This window comes from Sturnira hondurensis, unplaced genomic scaffold (assembly GCF_014824575.4).
Source record: "Sturnira hondurensis isolate 20B ecotype Veracruz unplaced genomic scaffold, ASM1482457v3 Scaffold0009733, whole genome shotgun sequence".
NCBI classification, from domain to species: Eukaryota; Metazoa; Chordata; class Mammalia; order Chiroptera; family Phyllostomidae; genus Sturnira; species Sturnira hondurensis.
Genome location: NW_028082364.1, coordinates 2398911 through 2425512, shown reverse-complemented (window position 1 = coordinate 2425512; position 26602 = coordinate 2398911). Strand labels below are relative to the sequence as shown.

The window sequence follows — 26602 nt, the reverse complement described above, 5'->3', positions numbered from 1 at the left end:
CCCTAGACACGGGAAGATTTCTAGCTCATCTAGTCCCCTCACTTTACAGGTGCAGAGAATGAAAAAAAAAAAAAAAGAACAAGTAAACCATGTGAGAAAGGGAAAAGCAGTCCCTGACGTTTGGAAGCTGACCTGGTACATTGCAGCCCGGCTGTTACATTACCAGATGATGACAGCCTCTCTTAGTCTGGCCTTGTATTCTGTTGAATATAATTTCACAAATACATAAACATCAGACAAGGACATTCTGTAACCATGATAGATCAAGACACAGCAAGACCACTCCTTCGTTCTCTCTGAGCAGCAGATAAAACAAAAAGATTGTTTAAACCACACACACACAAAATGAACACCCCAGATTCTTGCTAATATGAGGGGCTGCCATGTTTTTGAATCCTCACCCGAGGAGATATAAGAAAAATTGTTTTTAGAGAGAGAGAAGCATCCGTTGGTTGCATCCTGTACACATCTGGACTGGGGAACGAACTAACAACCCAGGCATGCTCCCTAACCAGGAATCAAACCCGCAACCCTTCAGTTCTGGGAGCACACTCCAATCAACCGAGCCACATCGGCCAGGGCAGGGCTGCTACTTTGCCAATAGCTTACCCTCAGCCTAGTACTCCTCCCTTCCAGGTAAGATTTACTGAGATACTCAATCATGGAATTCCCCGATTCCTGGCACCATTACAGTAATCCAGGTACAGCCCTACTTCCTCAAACCCTCTTCCAAGTCACCTAACCACCCTCACTGAGACGCCCCACGGTTCCTCGTGGTGCGCGATCTTCCTTCCAGTAACGAGTAATAAGCATAACTTGCTCAACTGTTAGTGTCCCTGATGGTCTTGGCTTTGAAGGCACTGACCGACCCGCCAAGTTCACACGGAGCTTGGTGACGGAGTTCAGGAGGAGCCTCCAGGCCTCCGGCCGTGATCTTAGCACCTGTCACTCTTTTGGTTCATGTGCCCCTCCCGCACCTTCCACTAGAATTAAGCTCCACGAGGACAGAGGCCTTTTCTGGGATGTTCAGAGTTGATTCCCCGTGCCCGGCAGGGGTTGGAAGTTTATACTTTCGGAGCGAATAAATGAGTACGAGGGGCTCAACATACGCAGGTTTCCTTGCATTTCTCGGCTCCTCCCAGTTCGTGGTGCATACACACAGCACCACACCTCCTCTCCATAAACCTCTTCTCCAGCTGAATCTCCAAACCCCTCGCTGGGATGCAGGAAAAGGACACCCTCATGGACCCTCTTCCTTTGCCCGAGCTTCTCTCGCGCGCCGGCCCTCTCCCACACCTGGGCCCCAAGACCATTCCCTCCTAAAGCACCCAGAACCCACCTGTCTCCAACTTGTGTCCCTACTACCAAACCCTCGTAGACCAGCGGGGCTGCTTGCTACCTAGGCATCTAATGGGCACTGCGGACCGCGTCCGCGCATGTGCGGAAATAGGTCGCACACGCAAGATCTCTGACAAGTGAAGAGTTGCCTCTGAGTTTCCCTTCCTGTCTGAGTCGGCTCGGGCTGTCGGGAAGTCGGGCGAAAGTGGCGGAAAGAGAAACCGAGCGCAAGGTTTTCTGGGACATGTAGTTGTGGAACTCTCGAGGCTCTACCTGGAGGGAGCCCTTACTTCTTCAGGTCTGCACGTCCCGCATTCACTCTCCAGTGCTACTTTCGGCTCAGAATTCAGCTTCGCGCTGCCAGGACGGAAGGGCCCGGCGTCGGCTTCTCGCTCCCACAAGGCTCTGCGGAGCCCGCGGCGCCTGCTGGGAGCTGTAGTCCTCGCTGTGCGTACTGCGTTCGCTGAGGACGAGGGCGGAGCTGCCGGCGGCCCGGGCGGGCTGGCAGCTAGAGTGGGTGCGAGTACCGCCTCCGCCTCTGCCGCCTCCGCCGTCGCCTCCTCCGCCCGGGCGGTTCGCTGCTGCGCCGGGAGAGCGAGGCGGGGCCGCCGGGGCCGCCATGGAGCCCGACTCGGTGATTGAGGACAAGACCATCGAGCTCATGGTGAGTGCGGCCCGCTGGACCGTCTGTTCTCTGTCCGCCGGGCCCCGGGCGGGCCTGCCCACCTCAGCGTCCGGCGCGAGGCCGGCCCTTGGCCCTTCCCCGCCGTCTCGGCCCGGACTTGGGCCCCCCGCCCTCCCTGGCCTGGGGCCCGGCGCGGTTTCTTCGCATCCCTAGGGATCTCAGGCCGGAGCTGGCCCGGCCCCTTCCTGCCCCTCGGTTCTCCCTCCCCGTGTCTCGTCTCCGGGCCCATCTCTGGAACGACCCTCGCTCGCTAACGTTGTGGCCTTAGCTCACACTCGCTCTAGCATTTCGTCCTCCTCTTAGAAGTGGATTTCTTTATTTATTTCTGTCCTCTGTTTCTCCGGCCCAGGCCTGCACCACACTTGCAAGCCCCACTTAGGCCCAGTGAGATGGTGTTGGGAGGGGGTCTGGGGGAGATCGGTCCGGGCCTCGGGCCTCCGCCTCCCAATAAAGGTCTCAGCACCCTCTCCCCAACAGTCTAGGGCTGGGTCGATGCCTGGGTAAGCCCTACCAGGGGTGGGGGTGGAAGCTCTGGGGTTGGAGGCTCTGACGGATTAGGGGCCTCTTTCCCGGACCCCAGTGATGTCCAGCTTCTGGGACAAAGGGTTTCCTACTGGGCCGAGAGGGATGTTCGCATAGCAAGGCCCTGGGTACTCTGGATTCCATCTCCCAGGAAAGGAAAACCGTAACTTCACGTTTTCCACAGCTGCTTTGGGAAATTGGGGAGGGGGGGAGGGGTTGTCCTCATCACTGCCGCCAGTTCTTTCTTCTCAAAACAATAAAAATAAAATAAAATAAAGGAAAGAAACGGAAAAGGAGAATCCTAAGCCCCTGGGGAAGCGGTCACTCTGCTGGTAGAGACCACTGGCAGCCAGGCCAGACTCCCTCGCCCCCGCAGACACCCCCAACCCCTTGCCCCCTTAGGACGTGGAGCCAGCAGGGGTTTTCAGAAACAGGGTCATGAGAGATCGGCTCGTAGGATTTGCTAATGGGTGGATGATTGGGTGGGAGAAAGAAAATACGGCAGCTCTGTTACCTGCCGGTTTGAGCGTTAGAAAAATCAGAGTGGGCTGTGGAGGAAGTCACTGCCTCAGCAAATGGACAAGCCCAGGGTGTCTTCCTGTAGAAACCTCGTCAGGTTCTTTGTATCTCTCCTAACTAGGTGACAACTTCTACCCAGGATTCAGAGGGAAGGTGAAAAAATCTACTCCCCCCAGCGAAATGTTTTCCTAGCCAGGTTTTCTCCAGTGTGAAAATGCTTATTGAGTCAGTGATTCCACTGGGTAGGGTCCGTGACATCAGAGCCACTTCCCCCATTTAATGCTATAAATAATAAATGGTGACACCGAAAGTCTGTTGGATAGCCGCATGGCTTCTGTGGATGATGGTATCTGGGGAGTTGAGATACATGTTATAAAAATGGAAGTACAGTAGGGAGGCAGGTTAATATTTGCTGCCCTTTGCATAGTCCGCAGAACTACACTTCTCCAGCATTCTTGAGACCCGTAAAAAATAGCTTTAGTAGTTTCTAATTTGTGTGTGTGTTTGTGCACGTGTGGTTGCCTGTTAAGGGATAGTGTCACGAGTGGGTTTTTATTTCATTTTCATTTATGAAGTAAATTTTTTCTTCTTAGTTTGTCAAGCCTTTGACACTCTGCAACTTTTTGTAGATTATTTTGGTAAAATACCTTAATTAGAATTGCAAATGTATCTATTCTTATGGACACACTTACAGGACATGTAGTTAAGACTTAAGAGTACTTCATAATTGAAAAATTGTATCTTGGTGCCTCTGACATTGGCTGTTTTGTGCTCCTCTCATATTCATTTAAAAAATAACTAAATGTCTTTTTTCCCCAAAGAATTAGAAGAAATACAATGTAATCCACTGGGTGTGGGTGTGTGGTAAAAAAAATCTTTTGCCTAAATGTACTGGCTTTCTATCCTTATAACTTAAAAACGTTTTGATTTTACATGATTGTATTGATCACAAAAGATATTTCAGCCTTTTAAAGACATTATAAACTGGACTCTTAGGAAATTTAACAAAGTTGAGTAGTTGTTTAGATCAATTTTAAAGTGGCTTTTTATATACAGATTATGATATTCCTTCAAAGGGATACCTGTTAAGACTCTTAGGCAACCCGTTTCATAAACATATATGTATTTTAGTGTAGTAGATAGCACAAATACTTAACAACTGATTTAGTAAATCCAGGATCAGATGTAGGAATGATAAAGCTTTAAAACCTGATTGCATGTGGCTTCCTGTGTTCACTGCATTTTCATTACAGCGTGCAGAAGTAGGTTAAAAATAATTTTTACAGCCCCGGCCGAGTTGCTCAGTTGATTAGAGCTTTGTCATGATACACCAAGGTTGCGGGTTTGATCCCGGGTCAGGGCACATACAAGAATCAACCAATGGCTGCATTCATAAGTGGAACAACAAAAAGCCATCTCTCTCTCTCTCTCTCTCAAAATCAATAAATTAAAAATAAAATTTTACACTGGTTTCAAAACAGAAATGATGGAAGGAGCGGGAGGGGGTTAAACGGATGGTGTTTTGAAAGCCTAAAGCATGGAATATTTTTAGATGTTTATGAGTCAGATTGAGTACTCAAATATTTGTGATGTGCTGCCTGTACCAGCGCAGTGCTTGGCGGTCAGCAGGGTTAACTTGTGCTTGGTATTTCGGAGCTGTATCAGAGAGAGGAAACAGGCTTCTGGGGTGTCTCCAGTTTCTTAGTCTTCGTTCTTTTACTTTCTTTCATTTTGATTCTTCCTCCTTTTTCTTTTTTGTTGTACTTTTTTTAGTTTACTAGCAATTAAAGCTGGCGACAGAGCAATGAAAATTCCCAGAATAAAACCATGTTGTGATTCTTACTCCTGCCTGAGGCTGGGTCCACGAAGGGCGCTTCTCCACCAGAGCAACCTTATTGGATTCAGTCCTTAGTATGGACTAGATACTTTTGATTGAGATCATTGTACTCGCGATTGCTGATGGTAAATAATTTAACTGCCAAATGACTTTTATGGCCTTATATTGGTCCAATATAGACCTTGTTTGTGGGACTGATTTTCAGACTTCTGCCTTCGGCAAATCAGCTTCGTTATTATTAATGAGGTATAAGAGCAGTAACCTATGTTAACTATACCACGTTCTCCAGGCTGTGTCTGGTGCACTGCGCTGGAAGGAAAGAAAGTCGTGCATTGTATATCACATGATATTTATTAAGGCTCGAGTTAGGATGCGGGCCCTCATTACTAGAAAGCGCTCACGGAGCTGCTGATTGGGGCAGAAAGATGGATAACCTTCTGTTACAAGGTGGCAGAAGTTGGTGGCAGAAGTGTAGGAAAGGTAATCCTGCCTTCCCTACGGGCGCGAACTCATCCCTCTCCCCGCATTTTCAAAACCAATGGGCAGTTTGTGCTCTATTGTTATGTGTTGAATGGTTCCCCTCTTTGCTAACTGACCTTAAGTGAGCCATTTCCCTTCTGTGTTATGCCTAAGTGGCTGTCCCGCTGTTGAATGCGGTAATGAGGTCAAGTGTATCGGTCCCAATTAAGAAGGTGTGATATCAATGCTGTTTTCGGAGCTATTGGAGAAAGGCAGGCCGCAAAGCCACGGAGATGAAAGAAACAAGTGGAGATACTGGGAAAAACATTTTTTTTTTGGATTTCCGCCCCCTTTCTATCATTGGCTTCCAAAGTGGCGCAAATGGGATTGTTTAGTGATTCCTTTGCAAAGTTGGATGTCGCTGTCACTTAGCCTCATCTAAGGCTGGCCCTGTGCCGACTTACCAGGAACAGATTAAATAGAGAAAGGTTTACATAGGGTCCAAGTGAATTAACGGTATACATATTTATAGAGCTCATTGACGTGCCTCAAGAGCCTGTGGCTGGAATACAGCGGTTTCGGCCCCGATTTCGGAGTGGGTTGGATGTCCTCTCAGGTCTGAGGACGAGAACGTGATCCTGCACACCAGTCTCGGCCCCACTGCTGTGCCTGGAAAATGGGGAGTGGGCCCAGGACCCCATCACACAGGCTCACAGGACAGCACGTGTGTCCCTCCGAGCCCAGCTGTCTGAGCCTCCCAATTCTAGAAGCAAACTCGTCTGTGCTGTGAGGTGCCTGGGGGCCTGGGTTTTACTTGGTGATGGTCACACTTCTGAGGGAAAGAAAGCATTTGAAGTCCTGGAATTCCAGTTCCAGCCTCCCTTCTGGCTTGGCTTCCCACATTTCTCATTTCTATGTCCCAGCTGGAGCTTGGAGGACTCCGCTTCTCCTGATTCTGATCACACGGTTTCTTTTGCCAGCACCAGTGTGAACTGACCTGAGCCCATGTACTGAAGGCTAATCATATTTTCAGGAAGGACCTAATATAATAGTTGGCTCTCTGGCTAAATTAGCTTAGGTCAGGTCTCAGCAATTCTCTCTTTGAGCTGTGCTGATAAAAGTCCTCTTCCCTCAGAACAATGTAGGTGCCCTTCTTGATGTCAGCGTGTATTAGGGTGGCAGGTGGCACTTCTGGCTGTAGCACCGCCTCCGTGATCGTCATTGTCAAATGAAGCGAACGCATTCTGGCCCTCGGGGTTTGTCTTACGGCACTCCACACGCTCTGGGCTAGGGCTCCGTTTCCGGTTTGTGTCCCCTGTTAAATGAGACGCTCCTCGAGTGTCTTCTTGTAGTAGGTGTTCGGTAGATGTCGTGTTGAAGTTTCGGTTGGTTGGTTGCATGCATTATTGCCGTCTGCTTGTACCCGACCCTCTTTTCTGGAAATCCCCGCATATCAAAAGCCTTCTGATCACGTCTAAGCTTCCCTTCCAGAGGCTGCGTCCGATTGTCTTTTGAATCGGTCCTTCCTAATGCTGAGCACTTAGGCGTGCAGTGGGTATTTATTGATTTAAGTTAATGTTAGGGTTTTCTCCCGTGCCGTGAAACCGTTTTAAGAGTTCCTTTTGACAACTTCACGACAAGGGTGGACGTGGATAGAGAAGGAAAGGTTGGTAAGGGGGAAGAGGAGGGCGGCGTGTGGACAGAACTTGACTTACATACAGGCTGGCTTCTGTGCATCTATCTCAGAGTGCGGTTGATGGCAAAGTACTGAGGAAACCCAGGCTCCTTTTATGGCTGCTGATGTGAACTTGCCAGACAGGCGGTAAGTTCTGAGGATCCCTCGGCCTTTCGGAAGCATGATTTAGCAGAAAGGGCACGGGTGACAGAGTGAAACACCGGATTTTGTCCCCAGCTCTGTCACTGGCCAGCTGTGTGAACTTAAGGAAGCCAGCCGAAGGATTTTATTATCTGGAAAGATAAGAAAATGTAGTTGCTGCTGCGAGTCATGGGAGGATTAGGGGTTGCCTTAGCCATGCTGCGAGGCTGGTCTCTCAGCACCTGCGTGCCATACTAACTTTCCCCGCAAGTTCAGGGACCACGTTTGTAAAGAAAGCACAGTCGAGACAGATGGTGTGAAGAGGTTTTAATTTTGCCCCTGAGTTGTGTATGTATTTATTGGTGAAGCTTTACAGAGACCTATCGTTCATTTGCTTTCAGGCATACATTCATTTAGGGATCTTTGGGGAAAATGACAAACTCATACAGTATTGTCTTGGAAATCTGGGAAGTACTGTTCAGGTGACTAAGAACTACCAGTTAGACCTCATTAGACTGTACTGTAACTAGAGGGAACCCACCCAGCCCCGTTTGAGGTTTCCTGGTAGAAAGAGACAGGTAATTAGTTGTATTAACACTGAGCATTGTGATTTATGTTTGATTGGTTTAGGATTTTTGACTTCTGGTTGTTTTAGCAAAGCTGATGATTTTGACCTTTAACAGAATGAGCAGTGAGCACAACACAAGATTTCCTCTTGAGCTGTAGTCAAGTTGTTCATTGAAGAGTTGACAAAGGGGGAAACCAGTTGATCAGAGTGAGCTAGTCGCCCTCGGTTAGTTTCTGCTGATCACAGTTGCCCAACAGGAAGTTTGTCTGTGTAGGCAAATGAGAGAGACAAACCAGGAAGACCTGCCACTCCAGTGGGGTATCTCTGACTGGATCTTACTATTGTTTCAGCAAACTTCAAAGAGTGCGGAGTTCTGTGTGTGATGTCAGCAGGAAGCGTTTTTAGGAAACTCCGTCTCAGGGTTAGTTAACCAGGAGGACTTCACTGATTACAGAGCCGTGACGTAGAAACAGTGGACGTGAACATGTAACATGAAAAAAAGTCCCTGTGAGTAGAGAGGTGCGCACACATAAGTATGCTAATGCGTGCGGGAAACCATTCTCTCACGGCGGGCTTCTGGGGCACAGAAGGGAAAGGAAAACTAAGTGAGCACTCTGCTCCTGAGAAAAAGGGAACTGGAGTACTTTTTCTTTTTTTTAAGAGTTACATTGTGAACACTTAACCACTTATGAGAACTCATAATCAAACATATTTTGGTTCTGCGAAATGATCGCTGGGGAGATTTCCAGAGAGAGAGGGACCGAGGACAGGGAGATTGCGACCTTGACACTCATGGGTTGGCACCTGTTCATCTCTGCGTCTCTAGCGCAAGGCCTTCCACCAGCGAGGCGTTCAGTCTGTGTCAATTTGGAGGGAAGAGGGGAAAATTGACTCAGTAATACAGGGATGAGGCCTGACATTTCAAGAGGTTCAGAAATGAGTTCACCAGTGGGGTTGTTGAGGTTGTGTTTTGCTCTAACTGTTCCGCATTTTCATTACAGCAGTCAGGTATGCTTTGAAGAACAGGCTGTATTGCTTTAGTTAGCTACCAGCCATAGCTCACCTTAGCTGCTTTTATCGAAATTGGGCTTCTAATTTATTCTTAGGCTCCAGAGTAATATCACTTAATAGGGAAAACGTGGGCACTAGTGCTTGGTTTGCGATTTTACTTGTTTTGGGCATTAAGATACTTCCATCTGATTGTTCTGGGGAGGCTGGTCCCTAACTGCTATTTCATTCACTCAAGGTGCTTTGCCTGCAGCTTGAAAAATCAGAGCATCTTTAGTCATTGCCTATGATTTATTAACATATCTTGGAATTTAAAAATCCCCCCGTTTCAACCAGACCTGAGATCACCCGTCAGAGACACTCTTTGCTTACAAACACAAAGACTGGTTGGGGAACGTCGTACTGTGTTTTGTTGTGACATTCATTGTGTAGGCCGTAGACTTCCATGGCTCCTCATTAACGAAATGCTTTTTAAGTGGCGAGATGGAGGGAGGCAGTTGTTTGCGGATGGCTCATGTGGCTTGGTTGTGTTTCAGTTCAGCCAGGCTGGAGTCTTTACTCTTCTGTATTTTCTTTTCCATTCCCCATTCATGTGGATGGGCTTGGGGACCTTTGAGAGTAGAGCTTGGTTTCTTCTGCCCCTGGAATCTTTGGCCCTTTGAAATCCTTGAACTTGGGCGCAACTGTGCTCTGTGTCAAGGGCTTGGGGCTGTACCACCTGGTAGGTGGGGGACTTTGGCAAGTTCTTTCTTCTCATCACTTTTGAGAATTAAGTGAGTAATGACTGGAAAGGGCCTGGCCCATTAGTGGCCCTTCAGTCAAGGTAGGCATTTTAATTACTTTTTAATTGCTGCAGGGGTGTGTTTGCAATAGCATGGCAGTGAGGAAGTAGAAAATTATGTGCAAGAAAGGTCACAATCTTTGAAGTTTTTATCTGTGCCACTCTGTTGAATACTTTTTTCTCTCTCTCAGAGTTTGTTTGGAATTTCCAATGGAACAGAAAAGTTGGTATGGTAGTAAAAGAATTTTCATATAATGTGGATTGGGCTTATGTCACTAGAGGCGTCATCCAGTAAATTATTTATTAGCGTGCTGTATTACTTTCCTTAGTTGACTCAATGACTGGCCTTTATTGAATCAAAAGTACACTGTTAAAAGTGTGGTGTGTTTTAAAATGGCCGTGCTTCAGCTGAGGGAAGGTTTGGGTAATGTGCGGATTTGATGTCTTATGTGTGGCAAACCAAAAGATGCCTTGTTGGGCGCTTAAATAAATTTCTTCATTGGGAGGTATTGGAGCCCTCCCATCATCCTCGGCTGTGGCTGACAGCCTTTTTGTAAGGCTGTCTTAGAAAATGGCTAAGCGAGTTGGTTGTTGCTGAATGGTCCGGGACAGTTTGTGTGGATAATGGTGTAAGCTTTTAGCCGCTCTCGTTTGGAAATTGCATGTTATTCGTCCTAGCAAATACTAATATCAGGGACGTAAGCCTTTGCCATGTGGAATTTCTCGCCCTCCTCTCCAGGCAGAGGTGGGGACGCTGCGGGGACCGTCCGGAGCAGACGGCACGCTCGGTGGCAGCGCTCTCTCCGTGCCTCAGATCCGCCTCCCCACCGACCCTTCCTTCCGTTTCTCCATGGCTGTCCTGTGCCACTGGTGCCGTGGTGGGTGTATGGACTGCTTTCTGTCTTTCAACAGTTACCGAAGTGCATGTTTGGGATTTTGTTGAAGAAAGCTGGATTCGGTAAACGGAAAGCACCTGGGAAGCTGCTTGGCCGCTGTCTTTGCTCAGACTAGTCTGAGCGGGAGCCCCCACTCATTCGGGATTGGTGGACCTGAAGTACAGGCTGTCTCCCAGGTAAGCCCCTACCTGTCTTGTTTGTTTGGTGGAGCCCAGCCTTCTGGAGGAGACCTGCGTGTCTTCACTCCGGTGCCTGTGTGGGTGTGGGCTGCCGCGGGTCCCAGACGGGGCAGCAGGCCGGCAAACACTGGGCTGCCGTGTAAGAGGCGCGGTTATTTTTGTTAAAGGCTTGGACGGTTTGTGGGAATAGCCCAGCAGGGACTTTGGTTTGGGCAATAGCTTGTAAAATAGGGAAAACAAATGATGATTTTGAGGTATTAATACTAGCTCATGATTTATAGTCAGTACCTCCTCAAAATAGGTTTTGCAGTTACCATTTAAAGTGGTGGCCTTTTATTCTCGGGACTCTCGGAAGGTCTTCTTAAGAGCAGCTGTTTATTGAGCACCTGCTCGGTGCCGGGGACTTCGCTCTTTACCCACACTTCCTGCTCAGCTGGCACGTGCTGTACCGCATTCTGCAGACAGTGGCGTGAAGCTCGCGAGCACCGAGTGCGAGTTGCCCAGGGTCACCCGGCAGGGAAATGGCAGAGCCGAGCTTTAAGCTCAGGACTGTGCGTGCACTTCAGCTCCCGGGTTCTCGGCATGGCCTCTCTGCAGAGCAAGGTGTGCTGTTCCACAGCAGGCTTCCCGCTCTCTCGGAGAACGCACGGTAGATCGCACGGTAGATCGCGGTGCGGCAGGGCGTGGTCGTTGCGTCTGGTGCTCTCCCAGCTCCGTGAGAAGACTAGGGGGTCTTCAGTCAGTTCATGGAGGGGCAGTGAATTTAAAGGTCCAAACATGGTCTGCGCGGTAAAGTACCGTTTGGTCTAGTGAACTCAAACTTCTATTTTTTTCAGTTCCTCCTGCATTTTTATTAGTTATTTAAATAGCTCAGTAGCTTGTTGCGCAGACTTCTTTTGACCTCTGGGTTGTTAGCCTTACAAGTAGGACGTTGTCAGGCAACTTGAAAATGTGACTAGTAGGACGTTGTCTTGAAAATGTGACTTTTGGGGGGGTATTTAATATTCTCTCCAGATTACCCATTCCCTTTAATCTTTAAAAAGTTCTTTTTCGCTCTGGCTGCTGTGGCTCAGTGAATTGAGTGCCGGCCTGTGAACCAGAGGGTCGCTGGTTCGATTCCCAGTCAGGGCACATGCCTGGGTTGTATCAGGTCCCCAGTTGGGGGTGTGCAAGAGGCAACCACACATTGATGTTTCTCTCTCTTTCTTCCTCTCATTCCCTCTCTCTAAAAATAAATAAACAAAATCTTTAAAAAGTTCTTTTTATCACAGACTGATAGTTTGACTTTGTGATCCTTTTAGTTTAATTCCTTTCTATTTGCTAATGACTCTCCTAGTTGAGCATTTTCAGTGCTTGTCATCTGAAGAACTGGCGGGATGGTGGTGGGGACAGAAATAATAGCAGTTACTACTTCCTGGGCCCGACTCTGGACTGAGCACAGTTCTAGGCACTTTCTGTGTCAAAACTCGTTTTCACAGTAACCCAGTGAGCTAGTGAGGGAGGCACCATTATTTCTATTTATTGATGATGAAAGGGAAGCATAGAGTCGCTAAATCACATGTTCGAGGTCACACATCTAGTAAGAGACAAGGATGAGACACATTTCCAGGCAATCTGGCCTCAGAGAAGGTGCCTCCAACCTCCGTGCTACCTGCCACTTCCAGTTTAGAGTACCACCCGTGATAAAAAGAGGGTCACAGACCCTGGAGACCAGCCTGTGCGCTCTGACCTGGAGAAGTCGCTGCATAGGCGAAGGAAACAGTTGTTCAGCGTCTCTTCCCTCCTTTAGAAACGGTCTACCTCTCAGACCCCGTGAGCCACCCAGGACCTCCTGTCAGCTCGTTTCCGAGAGGCCTGCCCTCAGGGTTACTGAAGGTCACCTTCCAGAGCAGCGCTGGCTAGTGGAACTCGCCTCGATGGTAGGCGGGCTCCGCGTCTGGACCGGTCCACGTGGGAGCCGCTAGCCAGCCACATCTGGCTGTTTGGAAGTGTGTTTCTCTAAACGAGGCGCTAAATTTTTAATTTTAATTTACATCCAAATAGCCACAGATACAGTTTTAGAATTTCCTGGGTCTGGTCCTTGGTTTAACACCCCTAGAAATCAGGCCTGATCAGCGTGTTCCAGGCACCTCTTATCCCAGGGTTGGGCCTACCTTAACGTTTGTGCGAGACTGGTGTGTGAAGTCAGAATCCCAGTTTATTGTTTTATAATATGTGCTTGTTGTCATGGTTAATACAAACTTTTCTGATAAGTACATTTGCTTATTCGGTTCTAATTAATATGCCAGTTTAATTTTTCGAGTAAGAAACCCGAGACTCAAGCCGAATGGCTGTGGAATACTCCCTTCACAAAGGCGGACCTGACCCACCAGGGCGCCTTCATTAGCGTGGGCCCAACCTGGGGACTGAGGGGTTTGCTGGGCTGGGACTGAGGCAGCCTCATTCGGCCTACTTTGGGGGCGGATGGCTTTTCCTTAGGACAGAACCCCTTCTTTCATCCTCTGCTTGCTTTCACTTCCCAAATCCTTTTCCCATCAGGCACTGGTTTTTCAGACGTGCTGGTGAATTCAGGTTGAATGCGCCCTTCCAGGTCTGGGAGCCTTTGTTCTCCACAAGGTCACTTTGTCACTGCTGTGCTCCATTGTGTGCATTTTCAACTCTAAGAAGGCAGTTGAATTTTCCCGGCTTCCCTATGGCCTCTTTCTATCGAAACACACACAATCGCTTATTTAATTTGGCCGTGTAGGGTGGGTTAGAATAGGAACACACTCATCAAAAATACACCTGGCGATCTATCCTCTTTGCATTACATCATGCTATTAAAAGAGCTTGTTTTTAGCTTACTGTGTCATTACTTTGGGGCTTGTTCTTGCTTCTCCTGTTTTTAAAATACTGGTAGAAAAAGTAATGTAACTAGATTTGTATTTGGCTGTTGACTTTTCAGGTGTGTGCAAGATAGATTGAAGAGACCACGGCAGGGCGGCCAGTTAGTTCAGGAGGTCAGTGATGAAGGCACAGCGGAGTGCTGACAGTGGCCGTGGGGGGGTGCACTCCCGTGGTGGTAGCGTCTGCAGAACTTGGGGGTTGTTCGTAGGGGTAGGGCACGAGGCATCGTAGCGTGCTTTTGAGATTTTGGCTTGGGCATCGGGAGTGATGCTTTTTCTAGTCTGGAATACGAGAAGAGCACATTGGCTGGGGTGGGGGGGGGGCTGAGAAAGGATGAGTTCAGTTTATCTCGAATCTGAGTTGAGTTGCCTGACAGTTGAATCCTCTACAAGGGGAAGAATCTGGTTAGGAGTGTTGATCCAGAGCGCCCCAGAGAGAGCAGGGGTAGGAAGACTCTCGAGTGTTTATTTAGCCTCCGTGGTAGCCACTGATACCTGGGGGTGGAAGGGGACTCGGCGAGCGGGTTGAGGACTCTGCCTGTCAGTGTATGGGGATGCAGCGAGCTGCGGCCAAGGTCACTGACCTTGGGAGTCACGAGTGATGCTGATGAACAACCTGCGGCTCCATCTTTCCGTCTTGATCCGGGACCTCAGTTCAGCCGGGTCCCAGCCTGCAAGTTAGCCCGAGACGCTTGGGTAGTGTTTTCTTTCTCACTGTCCTGGTTCGTTTAATTACCACAGGTACCGTTTTTCAAAATGTTTTTTAAAAACTCTGTGTTGTCACTATACATTTTATGTACATTTATGCAAATTCAGTTCCTCTGGTGACAAAAATCGAGGGAAAAACCTAAACAGTGAAGGTCCTGGGTCACGTGTGAGATAGAAATGGAAACCGCTCCTCTGAGCGGGTCTTGGGTCCTGCGTGCTTCTTACCTCGCTGTGACGGGAGTGAGTGCGGTGTTTTAAAGACACGCGTTTGTAACGTCGCACCAGGCCCACCAGATACTGCCCACCCCCCCCCCGCCCCCCGCCCCTCGGCCCCAGTCAGCTGAAGAAACAGTGCAGCATTCGTGTGCTGGAGTGAAAATGAGCTGCGCTGGGCTTACTGAGGTGGGGTGTGGGTCCAGAGTGGCACGTATTTAAGGGATTTTCGGGGCCAATTTTTACTATGTGCTACTTTCACGGTACGCACTGACTTCAGCCCCCAATTCCCAGGTGAGCTGTAATGGCGCTGTAATTAGGTTTTGGTAATAAAAAAAGCATGGAGATGTGAAGAGTTCACTACAGCTACAGTCGATCAATACTTAACAAAAAATTGTTTGAATACATTATATATGCCTGTGGTCAGACTGCGTAAGGTACCCAAAGAAGTACACAGAAAATAAAGCGCCCCTTTCCTTCTTTGTAGCTCCAGCTACTCAACCACATTGTTCTGAGCCTTGATTTTCTTAAAATGTAAAATATGACATGACCATCTTTCATATCAGTTCCCAAAGAGCTCTCTTGTCTTTGAGCAGATTTAAAAATTGACAAGGTGCACGCTGATCTATGCGTGCGCTGTAGTGTGCGAAAGCAGTGTGCGAAAGCAGTGTGGATCGGTGCACACATGCGTAGGTTCTTTCCCGTCTTTGCTATGATGCCTAATTCCGTAAAGAGTAGCTCAGTGTGTATGTCATGTCCCATGGAGGGGTGGTCAGGACAGACTCCCACCTGTAAGCATCCCTGGGTTGGAGACTCCAGGGGACACCACCACAGGGCCCTCCACCGACCGCCCCTCGGCAGTCCAGTCCCTGCTCGCCCAGGCCGTTGGAGAGTGCTCTTGGGTGTTCCGTGCGTTTTCAGCTGACTGCTTTTTTAAGTGGTCTTCTCTTTTATCCCCCATATCTTTTAAAAAATTTCATATATATTAAAGAGTTGGGGGGAACCAGTACAACAAACCCTATATACCCTCCACCTAGATTCAACAATTACTGACATTTTTGGCATATTGGGATCATTTCTCTTCTCCCCACAGTTCCTCCTTCCCTCCCTCCCCTCCCATCTTTCTCCCCTTCTCCCTCCTTCCTTCCCCCCTTCCTTCCCCCCCTTCCTTCCCTTCTTTTACTCCCATTTTCCCTTCCTTTCTCTTCTTCCTCTTCTGTGTTTCTCCACATAATACTCTTTTGTTGTCAAAAATGTGAAAGTAAGATGAAAACACGCTACTTCACCCTCTAAACATTTCAGCATGTATCTCCTGAGAATAAGGACAGTGTGTTCCTTTCTCTCAAACCGCAGACACAGAGCTCTGTGTGTGCACACACACACGTCTTTATATAACCACTTATTATACACAGTCATTTTTAAAACCCCCATCCAAGGATATTTTGTCATTGATCTGGGAGAGACAGACAGACAGACATCCATCAGTTGCCTCCTGTATGAATCCTTACTGGGGATCGAATCCACAACCCAGGCATGTGCCCTGACTGAGGATTGAACCTACAAACCTTCTGGTGTACGGAACGACACTCCAACCAACTGAGTCACCTGGCCAGGGCTGTAGTCATGTAGTTTTAAAGATTTCATTTATTTATTTTTAGAGAGGGGAAGGGATGGAGAAAGAGGGAGAGAAACATCAATATGTGGTTGCCTCTCATGAGCCCCCCTTACCAGGAACCTGGCCCACAACCCAGGCCTGTGCCCTAGACTGGGAATCCACCTGGTGACTTCCCCAGCTCTCAGGCCAACAATCCATTGAGCCACACCAGCCAGGGCTATAGTCATCTATTTTTTATACAAAACCACAATACTGTTTTTACATCTAAGAAAATGAACCTAATTGCATGGTATAATATTAACTATTCTGTTAAATTTAAATTTTCTTAATTGTCCCAAGAATGTCTTTTCTAGTAAGTCTCCTTCCTCTGCAGAAAAAAGAAAAAAAACAAAACACTAGGAACCAAACAAAATATACCCTTTGAATTTGGTTACGGTTCTTTAATTTCTTTTCGTTTAGAACAGCCCCTCTGCCTTTCCCCCCTTCTCCTGGCATTGATTTTTGGGGAGGAGGCCAGCTGGGTTCGTTGCCCTGTAGGATGGGCAGCAGTCTTCGCTTGTTCATTTCCTCATTGTGTCGTTGAACTGGTGTCTCTAACTCCCACGCATCCTGTAAGCTGGAAGAGGCCTGACTGCAGCCGTGAAACACTTTGGCTGGGATGCTCCATCACGGGGGCAGTGTGCCTTGCACTGAGTCTCGGAGGCGGGTGGCGACAGGTTCTCTCAATGCCCATTACAAAGGCATAGTTTCACCTGGCAGGCAGCTCATGCAAAAGGAACGCACGCATGGGTGTTTGGGCACCTTGTAAATACCCCGTTCCAGTGTCACCTTTCACCCAGTGGTTTCGTCATCCCGATTCCGACATCAGTCATTACAATAGGAGTTACGAAATTGTGGTTCGTCATTCCGTCTACGTTTGTAGCCGGCATTCACACAGCCCGACACCCTTTCTCCCTCCTGTTTGCGTCACCCCACTCCCCCGGACGTGTGTGTACTGAGTGTGTCGCCAGTCTGTTAGAGTCTCTGTTGGTGCTCAGGGTGTCCCGATGTGGCTAGGGAGACCCCCGGGGGGGCAGCTCCTGCTTCCTTTTGACATGAGCTCATCAGTCTGTGTGTGTCTCTTGGCTTTTTACTTTCCCTTTGTAACAGGGATCAACCGCTTCTCCAAGAAGCTTTCTTCCATTTTTGTGGAGAATGGTATCTTAGAAAGCAGAACGATGGAAACGATTGCTGTTGGGTTGTCTGTCGTTGCTTCTAGAACCCGTTCAGCGGTTAGAGCTATGAAGTACATCTAAAAAGAACCAGCAGTTCATGTTAGTTCTGAGTCAAATGTAATATCACAGGGTATTTTTCTGAACTTGTTAGCCTTTTGATTTTCCCTAGTTACCCCATGGACGATGGCTGGCAGGCAGGGGAGGGTATTGTCTTTTAGGAGGGACAGGTTAAGTAGATCTCAGATTGTTGGGGGGTAGCTTGTGTGAGGGCATTGAGGTAGATAAATTAAAAAAAAGATTATAACCAAACCTTGGACTTCGTGCTTTAGGTCATAAGTTACAAACTAGCAACCTGTAGATAGATAGAACTCCACAAGTGTATTTTTTTTGGTCTGGGTAGATTTTAAAAATCGAGACATTTTGTGCAAAAACACTAAATTCTGGTTTCACCTGACAGTTGGAGCTGCCTTTGTGAGTCGGGGCCCGCCCTTCCTGGTCACCAGGGCCCGCGTAGCCCCGCCGCTGTCTTCGCGGTTGTACTGGCTGAGCTCGTCTACCCGTGCAGGGGCCGGAGGAGGGGTGAAGGTGGAGGGTGTGGTTTGAGGAGAGGGGTGACTGGGGAAGTTTGAGCGAGATCTGCGCTTCCTTTAGTTTGGAGGGGGCACGCTGCTGCGGGGGGCCAGTCCTGGTCAGTGGACCGTTGGACTCTCCCGGGGGAGAAGTGACAGGGTGGTGACTGGTGACGCGAGGAGGAGGAAATGCGGCATCTTAAATATAGAGTGGGTGGATTGTATTGATGGATCTGGGTGTGTGTGTGTATCGACAATAATGTAAATCAGACTACGCTGAAGCATGAAATTCTGGTGTGAAAAAGCTTTGTATTCAGAAATAAGTTTCTAGGCGTTAACTTCGTGTTTTTGTAATCTCCTGGAAAACGGTGAATGGTTTCGTGGTTATCATTGTGCAGAATTTAGTGTTGCAATATGCAAATCACATGCTTTGACAAAAAGACTGATTCTGGCCTGGTTTCATTTCTGAAAGTTGTGTGTAAAGTGAAAATTTATTGTGACTGTTTTACAGAAAATCACTTTTCTTATATAGTCATGCACTGTATAACAATGTTTCGATTAACGATGACCGCATATATGAAGATGGCCCTATCAGATTATAATGGAGCTGGAAAATTCCCGTCACTGAGTGACATTGTAGCCAGTATAATGTAGTGCCGCACATGACACAAATACCACTGTGTTACCATTACCTCGGAGTATCGCTCTGCTACTGTTACAACTACTTAGTGCGGTAACAAGCCGTGCGTGCGGGTTTGCAGCCTAGGCACTGCAGGGGCACAGAATGTCACCCAAAATATGCCTGTTTGGCATGAAGTTATTTGGGGCTGGGTAATTTTAAGAAACTGCAGATGTGGGGGAAGCTCCGAACACCAGATAGAAGTTGCCTTTTGTCAAACACATTGGTAAGGGTGTCTCCCTGGCCGTACCTGGAAGGTGAGGAGGACTCCGTCTCTAGGAAGTCTCATCAGTGCAGAGGACGCGGACTTCAGCCCTCTCGGCCCCCTTGCCTTTGCTCACTGTGCTCTCCCCGGTGAACCGCCCCCACCCCGGCCTTCGGTCTTCAGCTGCGGGTGGCACTGAGGTACTCTGGCCATTTTGACAAGTTTCGCGGTCTTCCTGGGCCTCTGGAACTGTGGGGAAGTGTACAACTGGTTCCTCTTCTGCTTGTTTTTCTGGCTAACCTGTCTTTTATTGTAGGGGCATCTCGGGCTAAGAACCAGGAGGGTGGAGGGAGGATCTTTTTCTCCCTGCAGAGCAGGCGGCTATCCCACACAGCTTAGGTGTGTGTAGACCAGACCGTCTAGGTTTGTGCAAGTACCCTCTGTGACTTTTGCCCCGTGATGAAATCGCCCAGTGACGCATCTCTCCAAAGGTGTCCCCACTGTTAAGTGGCACATGGCTGTAATGATAGGGTTATGTTTTCCAGCCAAAGTATTAGCGAAGCTATATACCTATCTCAAAGAGCTGGCTGCTTGTATATCATTGTCCCCACAGTCTCTTTATGCAGTCAGTCAGAAGGATAGTGAATGGACAGGGGCTGTCCCACACACTTCACGTTACACTGGTGGGAAGGCTGTCCATACTGTTAATAGGCGTTCTGCAGATCTGCCCCGTCCGGTTGGGGCATGACTTACCCAGTCCCTCTGGCAGCGCCTTCACCCCCGAGACTCGGTAGCGCTGCGGGCTCGGACGGTCTGAGTCACGAAGATGGTGTGAAGGACGGAGCACCAGTGACTCAGGGACAGAAAGCACTCCTGGGTATCCTGGCTGTGTCAGACCTAAGCTTCCAGTGTTGAGGGGTGAACCAGGGTCGGTAACAGGGTATTTGTGTGTGTGTGTGTGTTTGTGTTGTGTAGTGTACAGCTTACGGAGAGTGTAGAGCACAAGTCTTAAGTGGACAGCTTGGTGAATTTTTACCCACGTGCACACCACACTGTGTACCTGCCACCGGATTCAGGCGCGGAACGTTGGTCCCCAGAGCCCCTCGCTGGTCTCCTCGCCTCCATGCACTCCTTCCTGTTCAGTAAACCCTCCCAAAGGTCTGTTCTGGCCTCTTTCACTGAAGGTTAGTTAGGGCTCTTCGGGGTTTTGTGGAAATGGAATCATGCAGCGTGTGCTCTCGTGTAGACCCTCCCCTGTCATTATTATATCTGTGAAATTCGTCTGTTTCATTAACTAGTTTTTCCCCTGTAAATGATCCCACTGTATGTAGACTCTGTGGTTTATTTATGTTACTTTTGATGAATTAGTTGGGTTGTTTCCAATTTTTGGCTGCTGTTATGAGTAACACTACCAAGGTGACGTCAGCAGTGCGTTCCATTGGTTATAAAACCCAGAATGGAATTACCGGGTCGAGGGATAGGCATGTTTAGCGTCAGTAGGTGCTGCTAAGCTGTTTTCCAAGTGCTTGTACCTCTAACTCAGAGGGTTCTATCATCGCTTGTTTCCCAGTCCTTGTAATTTTAGCCATCCTGGTGGGTGTGTAGTAGCATCTGTCTATATTGTGGTTTTGTTTGTTTTTATGTAACCAGCTTGTAATAAACCACACTCATTTAGATGTACCATTTGAGTTTTGAGAACTATACACGCTCCTATAGCCACTACCACAATCAATGCGTAGAACATCTCTGCCTCCCCCAAACTTCCCTCATTCGCCTTTGCAGTCCCCCACCCCATCCCTGGCCTCAAGTAACCTGCTTTCCGTGACTACAGATTTGTTGTGCGTGTGCTAGAACTTCACACACATGGAATTGTACCGCACGCACGTGCTGCATGTACTCAGTGTGTTGGGCTTATTTTGCCCAGCACAGTATTTTTGAGGTTCGTCCTTGTCCAGTCGGTTGGTTGTTCCTTTTCACACGCATACGACAGTTTTGATTATCTGTTCGCCTGTTCACGAGACCTCGGGCTGTTGCCAGTGTTCAGCTAATTGAGGAACAAAGCCTGCTTGAACATTGCGCGTTCAGATTTTTGTTTGGACTCCTGGGTGTACCTAGGAGGGGGACTGGGACAGAGCATAGATGTATGTTTACTTTTTCAAAGAACCACCAGATATTTCCCCAAGCGGTTGAACATTCCTACAGCTCCTTCTGCAGTGTATGGACATTCCAGTAGCTCTGTGTCCTCATCAGCACCTGTGTTGTCACCCGACCTCAGCTGTTCAGACGGGTGTGGATTGATGCCTCCTGTTGGCTCCCCAGGGGCTTCTGGCCCATAATTCCATGCGCTCTAGAGGCAGCCCAGTCTCAGCCAGTCCCATCCTGGACCGGCTCCCGTTGCCTCAGGCGGCCCCTCCTGCAGTGAGCTCATCAGATCTCTGTATTGTTTTGATGGACAGAATGTCTTCATACTGATTAATCAGTATGATTAATCAGTCTGATTAATCAGTATTTTCCTACTTATTTTTTTGTGTCCTGTTAAAGAAATTTTTTGCTTACAAGGTCTAGAAGATGCTGTTTTCTCCTAGAAGCTTTATTTTAACGTTTGAAAAAAAATTGTTTTTTATGGTTGAGATAAGGATCAAGATTATTTTCCCTCATGTGGTAGGAAGATTGAAAACAAAAATAATGTAAATAATAAACAAAAAGAATAAGTTTCCCTTAGTGACTTACTATTTGGCATACTTCCCTTTCTTCATACATGTATGTTTTTATGTGTGTTTCATATATACTTGTGTTTTTCTACCTACAGTTGTTTTGCTAACTGCTTTTAAAACTCACCAATATTTGTAACATCTTCCTAAGCCATTACATATTTCTTTATAATATTCTGAGGGGGTGTCTAATACGATGAACGTGTGAATGGCTAACTAGCTAAACCCCTCCTTTATTGGACATTTAAGTCACCTGACTGACAGCACTGTGTGGCTGGGCTGCTCCTTCTTGCAGTTTAATCTTTGAGTGCGTCCTCGGGGTGGGATCTAAGAGTTGGAGTGGTTGGGTTGGAGGGTGTGTGCGTTTTGAAGAGCGTGCATATTTCATACAAAGATTTCACCCACTTTCTGTTACCTTCATGAAGGTGACGTGCCAGACCACGTTCTCTTTATGAGGATGCTTGTTTTCTCCACCTTTATGCCATTTTAGGGTATTAATAGTTTTTAAATCCCAATTTGGCTAAACAAATGAAAAAAAAAACAGTTTAATTACTAGTGGTGTTTGGCCCGTTTCTCTTATGCTTGTGGTTATTTGTCTTTCTTTTGTGAAAAAAGGGAAATGTTGAGATGAGCTGTGGTTCTGCTTTACTGATCCTGTGTCCAGGTGCATTTGGGGAGGGTGGTGAAAGGAAGCGCCCCCGCCCCGGGCACGGAACTTCCGAGTTTGCTGTGGCCGGCCCAGGGCCGCCCTTCTGTGATTGAAGTGGTCACTTCTGCCAGAGGCCAGCTGCAGAGCATCAGCTTCTCTCAGCACACCATGCAGGCGGCAGAAGCCCTGCTGGGGCTGGGCCCTGGTTCCCCACGCCCGTGGTGGAGCGCTTCAGGCTCAGGCCCGGTCAGCCGCACTGGCTGATGCAGGGACCCTCACTCCACCTGGCCTCTGTTGCCTCGTTCGAGCTGGGCGGTGAGGGTCTGCTGGGAACCCTCCCACTTTGCAGGGTGGCGGTTCTTTGTCCGCATGCAGTGAGCCCTGTCTCCTCCAGAAGGGCCCCCTCGCCAGGTTTCCAGGGCCAGGGTCGACGGCCTGTATTTTGATATTCTGTTGGTTATTTCAGTGGCACCAGTCAGAAACCCAACCTTGACACCTCCGTCTTCCTCCCGAGTCTTATTAATTTTTGCTCTTTTCCACCCTAGCCTTTTGCTCTCAGTCTCAGCCATCCACACCCCCCACCCCAGCTCCCCACAGCTGTCCTCCAGTGCGTCACGTTCTGTCTGGACCTAACAAGCATTGTCGTTACTTGATATTGGGGTGGCTTCACTTTTTCCTCCTTTCTTGCCCAGTTAACCTCTGCGTGTCCTTTAGAGCTGAGCTCAAGTATGAATTCCTCAGGGGTTGCGTCTGGGCCCCCCAAATCCCCCCACAGGTTAGGTTCCTTTGTTATATTCTCATAGCACTCAGTTCATTTTCACAGCTGTCAATGTGATTCTAATTGATAAACACATTGCGTAATCCCTTATTAGAAGGTAGCCCCCGTGGGGACAGAGATCATGTCTGTCATGTCTTACTCGGCTCGTAGTGTTCTCAGTGTCTGGCATAGTAGGTATGTGCCTCACAGTTGCCCAGTTGAATGAGGGAATGAATTTGGGAAGGCAGATGAGAATTGCCATCTTGTCTCAGAAGTCTGTTGGTGCTTGTAAAATGACACATTCACTTCTTAAACTCTTGGTACTGCTTCTCAGTATCATCTCTTAATTTTAAAATGACTTGATCCAGAAAATTAAGCTTTGGCATCAGACTCCTTTCAGAAGATCAAAGACATCCCTTCTCTCTGCCCGTAAACCAGATTTAAAACCCGTCCAGGTTGTCTTATCTCACTAACCCTTTCACTGTCCTTTGGAAGGGGTTGCCAGCTGCTGTCTTTCTTTTGTTTTCCCCTCCATCTCTCTTCCTCTCCCTGCCCCTCCCTCCCTCCCTCCCTCCCTCCCTCCCTGTCCCTCCCTCCCTTCCTCCCTGTCTTTCCCTCTCCTTTTTGTGTTGTGCCTGGCAGTGATTAATAGGATCACTGTTCCCGTGAATGGTGCTTCCTTAAGTCAAGTACATTTAGTAGATGCTGCATGTAATCTCCTTCTCTTGGAAATTCACTTGACAATTGTCACTTTAGTAATGTGTTTCCCAGCATTTCCCAAAACTTTGCAACCCCGGAATTACTCTCCTTGATTTTGGTTCCAGGCCCACACAGTCCGAGAGCTGTTCTCCAGTTTCTGCGCATTTCATCCCAACTCCCTTAAGAGCCCCCTCTCACCCCGCCAAAATAAGGAGGGAGGGGGCCAGCACTCGGTGGTGCCAGGTTCGCATCCAGTCCTTTTAACCTTCTCTCTACCCTCCAAAGGCAGGTTTATTTTCTACATTTTAACATGTGCAGAAATGGAGACTGGAGGGGGATTGTTTTTTTGCTCAAGGTCACACAGTTATTTTGTCTGTCTGTGTCTTGTACTCTGTCCCCGCCTCTGCAGAGGCCTTGCGTACTTTCTCATCCCTGCCTGGGGGATTATTTCTTCTGATTATTTTAGAGGCTGCTCCTCCGGCTGTCACCTTAGTTTGAGGAGTGGCAGGTGGCAACTTGGGCTCAGGAGCAGCAGGGTCACCAGGTTCGAGGCGGGCAGCAGCAGATTCTCAGTATTTGGGGTGATTGAGAAGAAAAGGGCGACCTGAGCGTTCGCTGTCCCATCCACGCTGCTCCTGTAAGCGCGCATCGGCCCTCCCCTGCCTCCTTCCAGCCGTCACTCATTTCCCAGAGCTCTCCGGTCTTTCCTCCTGGCCTATGGTGTCTTTGTGGGAGTCGTAGGTTGGCTCTTGACAGTCATGTACTTAAAGAGCAAGTATGTATTTCAGAAGTGAGCGGCGTTTACGACATAGTCGAGGGCCTGTTTAAATGGTGTGAGGTTGGAATCCGAGAGACTGGAGCAGGACTGGTTCTCCTTCTGCAGGTGCTTGTCCGAGTTCTTAACAAAGCAGCCGTTCTGGAGGTCTGGTGTTGGTTTTTAAAATACCATTAGTTGAGCTTAGTTTTAACACTTTGGAAAACAGTGAAACTACATTCTTTAAAAGATTTTGTACTTTTTAGGGAATTTAGTCATCTTACTCCCTTGAGTGAGCCAGGAAATAACAACAGCTTTATTTCCTGAAACAATTTTTAATGCAGAAAATTTAGTGTTGAGAACTTGTGTTATCTGTGGAAACATTTAGAACACTGACATGTTCAGTAAATTTTTGAGAGAATAAGCAGTTTAAAATGATAAAGTTTAAAATAGGAAGCTGTGATCTCACTCTAATTGAGTCAAACCCACAGAGAGTAGATACAATAATATTCCTCGAGTCATTTTCCCGAAAATGATATCTCTTCCTAGAAAAAAAACAAGAATGTTTTCACCATGTGGCAGAAGAGAAGTTTTCGCCGTGTTCTGTTGCTCCTTTTACAACCTGGTAAACTTTGTACTCTCTTCATGGAAGTGGGGTGTGGCTTTGGCTCCGTGCATCAGAGGGCGGTCAGAGCATGTGCAGACACCTCCAGAATTTCTCCGATTACATCCTTTTGGCTCGTGAGAATGGGTCGAGTAGGGAGGGGTGTGGCCAGCACCTGTGCTGGAATGGTACAGAAAGGGAAGTGGGAGCACCTCGGGGGCCCCGGATGGGTGATGGGGACAGGTGTCTCCTAGTTCTCAGATGGCATCTGGAAAACAAGAAGCATTTTGTTTGGGTTGCCTCCTGGAAGTGCTCTCAGGTGCAGTGCAGCATGGAGTAGGGAGTGTCGGGTATTTAGAAGTTGTAGGCTCCTTAGACACAGCACCATTACTTAAGAGCTTTCTGGCTAGGTGTCCTCAGTTGGCTACCTAGAAGCCACGGGCATTAAAATGGATTTGGGGTAGCATCTTTGTCACTCCAGGGTGCAGCCAGACTTTATATGACATTGAAAGAAAATGGCTTCGAATCAAGGGGCAAGGCGCCCTGACCAGATCCCCCAGTGACTGCGTGGAAACACTGGGCACTCTCCTCAGAGGTGGCCCCAAGGAGGGAGGGTTGAGAAATCTGGGTACTGTATTGTCAATTTTGTACTGGCTGCATCTGAAAAAAAATATAGTGGACAGACGAATCAATAAAAATCACTTGTATTTAATTCTGGATATTTTGCGTGTGTTTTTAAAAATTAAATAAAAGTAGGACTGTAATATGTCTTGATTTGTAGCCTTTATTTACTTAATGTTTCTGGAACATTCCCGGGGTGTTGTAACTCCCTTTTTATACACTGTTCACTTCCTCTGGGTCAGTAACTGTGCTCAGCCATGCTTTTTGTTTGGTGGACATGTAATACTCCGTCTTCTGGATAATTTATGTTCCCAGTCCCTGTTGCTCTAATGACAGTGATGGGGTAAACATCTTCTTAGCTGTATTTCTGGGCTGTATCTGTTATTCTCTTAGTCTGATTTTCTACATGAAGTTGCTGAGTCAAGCGAAGCACATGTTTTTCAAGTCTCAAGTCTGTGTTGAGGAGATGCGTGCAGGAGCTTGTCCTGATTCCACTCCGGTCGGCAGCATAGCTGAGTGACAAGGAGATGAAATTTGAAAATAAATCAGAGGGAATTGCTGCTGCTTTGGGGAGTTTGACGTCCAGCGAAGGGGATGACGGGCAGGGCAGTGCAGGGAGGAGTGCAGGGGTGTGGAATCAGGCAGGGTTGCCAGTCTGCCACCTTTGACCTCTGGCCCCTAAGGCCATCTGTGGTCCACAGTTGCCCCCTTTTTGTAAACAGGGGTGCCTGTCTGGCCAGAGGCGGTGGTGGGACACTTGATGAGGTCACCGTAGCTGGACAGTGTGTGGCACCTGGGAGGCGCTTGGAAAAGGTCGGTCTGTGCCCCCTCCTTTTTTGTAAAGTTTCATTTAGGTGTATCATTTGCATTGACAATGAGGTGAAACTTAAAATGGACAGGTCTCCCCTAGTCCTGAACTGCTTTCCTAATTGGGCCGCAGATGTTACCTGACAAAGGCCCAGATGTACTTAATTGAACTGTTGTTTAATTCTCTCCAGTCTCAGGGTTTGTGGGGCTTGGGTAAGTCCCACTGGAACTGGGTCTGAGCTGATCTGATCGGGAGGTTGCTGGGGGAAGCTGTTCTTCTTGGCAGCTGAACCTCAGACTGGTC

At 48.1% G+C, this 26602-nt stretch overlaps 1 protein-coding gene across 5 annotated transcripts in view; it reads left to right on the top strand.

The window, feature by feature from the left end:
• The first annotated feature begins 1521 nt into the window (after window positions 1-1521).
• Window positions 1522-26602, top strand: part of FBXW11 (F-box and WD repeat domain containing 11) — a 100877-nt gene continuing 75796 nt past the window's right edge. For 3 of the 5 annotated variants that reach the window (XM_037057768.1, XM_037057766.1, XM_037057765.1), the window contains exon 1: window positions 1523-2002. In XM_037057768.1, the coding sequence (XP_036913663.1) occupies window positions 1958-2002 (45 nt within the window). In that variant the 5' untranslated portion in view covers window positions 1523-1957. Of the gene's footprint in view, window positions 2003-10445; window positions 10606-26602 lie in introns of all 5 variants that reach the window. The other 2 variants (XM_037057767.1, XM_037057764.1) reach the window with 2 other exon arrangements.